Here is a 6241-nt window from a genome sequence, read left to right as displayed (position 1 = left end):
GAAAAGGTAAAAGTGACCCAAAAAACCCCTCTGGATTTCAGTGTAGTAGTGTAAATAGTTTATTTGATTTTATGGCAGGAACAGACCAGGAAAGGAACGTGAACTGCTTTATAAAACACTTCTAATCTTGCTAAGAAGCAGATCTATGACTAGAAAAATATTAAAGAGAACATGCCAGCTTGGCTTTCATTTTGGGCTTTAATTAAAAAAAATACCTTTGAGCTGAAGCAAATGAGATTTAGTGCTTATACCCCAACAAGTGCTGAAATTGAAATTCAAATTGTCCAGTTCTCTTTGATCCAAACTCTCATTCCAACAGTGGCATGTTCTCTTTAGCAGGTCAAGTACACGGTGCTGCAAATGCAAAACTTGGCAGTTTTTCAAGGAAAAATTCCTGGAAATTGGTCAATGTGGTAACTCTGAGTCCCAAACTGTCCTTTTAGTTAAATATAAAAACAAAAACTATAAGTTAAAATAACATTCCGATTGTATAGCACAGGCTTGATGCATTTATTTCCTTTTAAACAATATTTACAATATTACCCAGAGGCTAAAGTGGGGGGGGAGAAGGGGGGAGAGTGTAAAAACCATAAAAAACTGCACCAATTTTGTAGCAAAATATCTGTACATTTAAAAACAGATTATCATATAACTACACATTATCCAAGGAAAACAAAAACCAGGGACCTCCACCAGTGGTTCACGGGAGCACAATGGAAAAGGGCAAAGAAATTCAGTGGTTAAATACTATACAAGAAATTTTACAATTAACAGATGGATGAGCCCAGGCAGGGAAGCTGGAAGCAAAATGGGCCTTGGGAAGGACAAATTTCTCCTCAGTCCAGATCTTCCCAGCTCCTGGATGCTGCCGGCACGGAGTGGGATCCATCCCGCTGCTCCGGGGCACGGGGTGCTCCTAAATCGGCCTCCTGTCCTTTGTTAGGCTTGGAAAATGCCATGGAGAACCTAAAACCTACCGGGAATTTTAGGCTGGGCTTCCCTTCCACAGGAGCCTCAGCAGGGAATCCGAGCGGGAATGTCTTGCAGCCGGAGCAGGGTTGGAATCCCCGTGCCAGGAACTGGACTGCAGTGGTCCTCAGAGCCTAATACTGATTACTGGGTGTTAATTGCTTAGTGCTAATTAATAAATACGCTGTTATCCCAACGCTGCCTCCCTCGGCCCCCCAGCCAAGGCCCCGGAACATCCCAAAGCCCCGGCCTGGGGTGAGCTCCTGTTCCATTCCTATCCCTGGGACTGTGGGCCCACATTCCATGCAGAGGCTGCAGGGGCTTGGAAAAGGGCTGGGTTGCTCCTTGGGATTATTAATTCCGTGTATAGAAAGCCCTTAAATGTCTTTGTTTGCAGTTTTAATTAAAAAAGAGCCGTTAAGTGCAGCTGAAGGCCAGGCCCGCCCCTCAGCCCAGCATTAAAAGCCAAGCACATCCCAGTATTCCCAGCATTCCCAGTTTCCAACCAGTCAGGCCCACAGGAGCCCTCGCTCTCATCAACCCAACCCCCCAAACTAATCCATATTTTACATTTTGGTTACAAATCCTGCAGAGTCTTGGTGTCCAGAGAAACCCAACCAACCCCAATCCTATTGCTTGGATCCATTGGAGCAGGAGCTTCCATTTGAGGCACTTGGCGTGGAGAGCCCGGCGCCGGGCCGGGAGCCCTCCGAAGGTCCGTTTTTCCCTGGAAAAGGTGGGATGGGGAGCCCATCCCGCTCCCTGGCAGGCTCACATGGCCAGCTCGGCGCCGTTGGAGCGCAGCCCGTGCTCGTCGAAGCGGCGGCGCACGCTCCTCCTCAGCGCGTCGGCCCGGCGGTACGGCTGGTTCCGGAGATCTGCGGGGAGCCGGGAGTCAGGAGCGCCGGCACGGACACACGGACACACGGCACACGCAGGACAGACAGGGAAAGGCCCGCTGGAAGCCAGTCAAAGCAGCTTGTGGAGGACGGGAGCAGGGATTGGCGCAGCGCAGGGAGCAGGACGGACGTGCCCGGAACTACGCGCCCCAGCGGCCGGTTAATACTGGTGGGATCGGGATGCTGGTGGGACCACGGGAATTGTGCTGTGGGAACGGCCCCAAGAGCCCTCTCAAAGGCCACATGGACCCCAGTGAGCTGGTTTGAGGTGTGCCCTGGGCGTTCCCACACTCCCTCAACGCCGCAGCTGGAGGATGTTCCACCTCACGGCAGGGGTGTGACCCATGGGTTCAGCCGCAGCAGGACGGATTTAGGATCCCTACGTCTCATTTAGCATGGAATAATGGAATCATTCAGGTTGGCAAGGACCTCCAAGATCTTAAAGAGGTGCCCTGGGATTCTCCAGCTGCCAGCCCACCTCCTGGCTGGAGAGATGCTGGAAGAGCCAAAGGAGGGGAGAGCTCGGGAGGGAACACTGAGCATGGGATGGGACGGATGGATGGATGGAAGAGGGAGAAAGCTGATGGATGTGATGATGGAAGCCCATTACAGGTGGCCCATGTGCTGTCACCTGTGCACCTACAACACAACAAGCACTGAAGACAATTCCAGTTCTAATATTTCTCTCCTGGCCAACAAATCTGTGCTGGACTGGGCAAATCCCTCAGATTTCCTGGATAACTTGTGCTGGAGTTGACACACAACTCCCAAACTTCTCAGCTCTCCTCTCTCCACACCTGCAGCTGGAGATTGTCCACCTCATGCAGAACCCAACTGTGGGGCTGCAACACGTGGGGACAAAGCTATTTTGGGCTGGACTTGAAAAGAAATGGCCAAAACAGGGTGTGAAGGTGGCCACCAACCCACACCACGTGGGGACAAGGCTGTTTTGGGCTCAACTGGAATTTAAAAGGCCAAAAGGGAATGTGAAGATGGTCACCAACCAAAGGCACTTGGGGACAAGACTATTTTGGGCTCAACTTGATGAGAAATGGCCAAACCAGAGTGTGATGGTGGTCACCAACCAACACCACCTGGGACAGGACTATTCTGGGCCGGACTTGAGGAGAAGTGGCCAAAATGGAGTGTGAACTTGGTCACCAACCAACATCACCTGGGGACAAGGCTGTTTTGGGCTCAACTTGAAGTGGCCAAAACAGTGTGATGATGGTCACCAGCCACCATCCTGTGGATCCCTGCACCTCCAGAGGGGAGAATCAAGGATCTGGGTCTCCACTGGCCTCGAGGGTCTCACCAGTATTAGCTCAGCCACATCTACCACCAGCTGCCTGGCACAGAGAGAGAGGAGGAAGCCAAGTAAAAAGTGATGCTTGCCAGCTCTGGGACTCCTCCACCACGGCTGTGCTAGAAGAAATCCTTACCCTCGAGTGAACATTGGGAAATTTAGTGATATTATTCTTCTTTAGGGCTAAACAGAAAAAAAACAGAACAAAACAAAAACAACAAACAAAAACAAAACACAAAAAATGATGGTTAAGTAAAAAAATGGGATGGAGAATGAAGAGCAAGTCAAGTCAGCGTTCAAACCTCCCAGGCAGAAAGCACGGAGCAGGAGGGGTTAGACAGGCCAGGAGGGACAGGAGGCCGTTCCCTACCCCAATTCCAAGCTGCTTTGAAGGTTGGCTCCAGGAAGAGAACACAGCAGAGAAGCCGGAAGGGCAGAGAAGCGCGGAGCGGGTTAGTTTGTGGATTTCTTGGCAGCACTGCTGCAGTTACACAGAGAACAGGGGGAGGAGCACTGTTGGCTTCTTAAGCTGAGTCCTTAATGAGGACAACAGTGTCCTGGGACATGCTGGGTTAGGGACACCCTTGGGACAATGGGCACCACCATGGGAATCGCTCAGTTCCATGTCAGGTTTTCCTTGGCACCGTTCCTGTGGTTCTGCCCTGTATTTCCCGTGACTCCCAGCCCTGCTCCCCTCTCCCCCTGCTCTATGCACTGAGCCCAGCCTCGGCAGAGAGTCCAGGCTCAGTGAGAATTCCCGATGCCATGAAAGAAAGCTGGCATGGAACTGACACGGAATAAGGGTTAAATACGGATGTGACCAAACGAGGAGAGATTTTACCCTGCTGTTCCACCCCATGCAGCCAAACATGCAGGTGCTGGTTAGGAATCCTAAACCATCCCATGGGTGTTATTCCCGAGCCAGAAGCCACCCCCAAGGCCCTTCCCAAGGTCCATGCAGCCCAGAATTCCGCTCTGGCGTGCAGCTGAGGTGCCACATGCACAGCCCCCCGAGGTGACACAGACAAGCCAAGTGAGCGGTCACTGCCTGGGCTCCTCAGTCCTTGCACTGCAGGAGACTCATCCCAGTGACTCCCACCTTGCTGTTCTATGGGACACAAGGACAGCCAGACGGGATGGGATGAAGAGGACATGCAACAGAGGGGACACCACTACAACGTCAGGAGGACGCTGGACACCACTACACACTCAACAGTCACAGAGTCCTGGCTGAGATCCACACAAACAAAGTGGCAAAAAGCCTACAGCGACCTTCCTGGTTTCTAAGAGCGGCAGGTGTGAAAGAGGGAGAGTTTAGTAATGGAATTCCTCAGGGACAACAGGGTCGCAGAAGAACCGAGAGCCGCGCTTGGCGCTTCGGGCGGTGAACGGCACCGTCTTCAGCACTGCATGGGAACAACAACAGCCACACACAAACCAACGTCAGCACTGCTCCAGGCCACCACAGGGACAGCTCAGCGCTCCCACAGGGACACTGGGACACCTCCAGCCTGCTCCTCACGGGCCCTTGGACAAGGTGGTTGTGAGGCTTGAGGAGATATTTCATCCACTCGTGGAATCCCAGCGTGGTTTGGGTTGGGAGGGACCTTAAAATCATCTCATCCCACTCCTGCCATGGCAGGGACACCTCCCACTGTCCCAGGCTGCTCCAGCCCCAATGTCCAACCTGGCCTTGGGCACTGCCAGGGATCCAGGGGCAGCCCCAGCTGCTCTGGGCACCCTGTGCCAGGAATTCCTTCCCAATCCCTGATCTTCCCTTCATCTTAAAGCCATTCCCCCTTGGCCTATAATAAAATAATTTCCTTGAAGAACTTGCTTTAAGATGTGCTACAGGTTTGTGGGAAGACCCCCTTGGTGTTTGGGATCAGAGTCCTGAAATGGTTTGGGGTTCAGAGGGACCCTAAAGCCCACCCAGTGCCACCCCTGCCCTGGGCAGGGACACCTCCCACTGTCCCAGGCTGCTCCAAGCCCCAGTGTCCAGCCTGGCCTTGGACACTGCCAGGGATGGGGAGGTGCAGGATTTACTGGGATATCTCCAGGGATGGGGAGGGGATCTCAGTCCTACCTGACCTTCCATGCCTGACCTTTCCTCCTCCGTGGCTTGAGGCCCCAAGATGGGCAAATCCAGGCACCAGAGCACAGGAAATGTTTAATTCGAGCCTGGCACCCTCTCCTCTGGACGTTTTTTCCATAGGGATGGGTGTCTGCCACACAATCTGTTCCTCCCACAGAACAGAACCGTTTTTCCAATTAAATGAACTCCCAGGAGTCCGGAGGAGTTGTGGAAGCAATGCCAGGTTGGATATCATCGCCACCCTGCCCTTTAAATGAGGAATGTTATCTCAGGGCCGTTAATCAAGGTTAAAATGAGTTGGGAAAGCTTCACACACTTCATCCAGTTGGGCAAAAACTCCCTGGATTTCCTTAGTGAGGGATCAAACAGCTCTCCTGCCCTGCTGCAGGAAAAACTCCTGTGGAAAACTTCCAGGAGCAGTTGGCAAAGACCTTTTTTTTGAGCTTCTGTGCAAGGGAATGGAGTTTGTGAAGCTCCTGAGGTGTTAAATCATGTTCCTTCCACACCACAGGTGAAGAATTTGTGGAAAACTCCAAATACTGCAATCCCAGCAGCCAGGAGGGCTAAAAAGGATTGAATTCCTGGGCAAAAGGCAGCTCAGGTGGCTCCTTTTAGCAGCAAATATTTGCAGCCAAGTCCTGACTGTGCCTGGCTGCACCAGGAGCTGTGTCCCTTCCCTCTGGGATGGGCAGGAAAACCTGGAGCAGGTTGGGGTCACCAGGGGTTGACTGAAGGATTTCTGAGCTCAATCCTAACGAAAACAGAGGCTCTTCCTCCTGACACTGACCCCATTTGTGGGGAGCAAAAAGGGATCTGGGACAGATCCACATGGCACAGCTGGAGCAGCTGCTGGGATCAGGCACTCCCTACCTGCTCCAAAAACTTGGGAATGTCCCCACAAGCTGGAAGAGAAGGAGCAGAACCTTCTGCACTTGCTGCACAGCACACAACCAACGCCCTCAGGAGGACACG

The 6241-nt window shown here is 52.4% G+C and overlaps 1 protein-coding gene across 13 annotated transcripts in view; it reads right to left on the bottom strand.

Moving 5' to 3' along the window:
• Positions 1-43: 43 nt before the first annotated feature.
• FMNL2 (formin like 2) overlaps positions 44-6241 on the bottom strand; it is a 112269-nt gene continuing 106071 nt past the window's right edge. For 4 of the 13 annotated variants that reach the window (XM_048309161.1, XM_048309162.1, XM_048309170.1 and 1 more), the window contains one exon: positions 1854-3357. In XM_048309161.1, coding sequence (XP_048165118.1) covers positions 3194-3357 — 164 coding nt within the window. In that variant the 3' untranslated portion in view covers positions 1854-3193. The other 9 variants (XM_048309166.1, XM_048309169.1, XM_048309173.1 and 6 more) reach the window with 6 other exon arrangements.

The sequence above is a fragment of the Corvus hawaiiensis genome, chromosome 7, assembly GCF_020740725.1.
Source record: "Corvus hawaiiensis isolate bCorHaw1 chromosome 7, bCorHaw1.pri.cur, whole genome shotgun sequence".
Taxonomy (NCBI): domain Eukaryota; kingdom Metazoa; phylum Chordata; class Aves; order Passeriformes; family Corvidae; genus Corvus; species Corvus hawaiiensis.
This window is presented reverse-complemented; position numbering and strand designations above follow the sequence as displayed.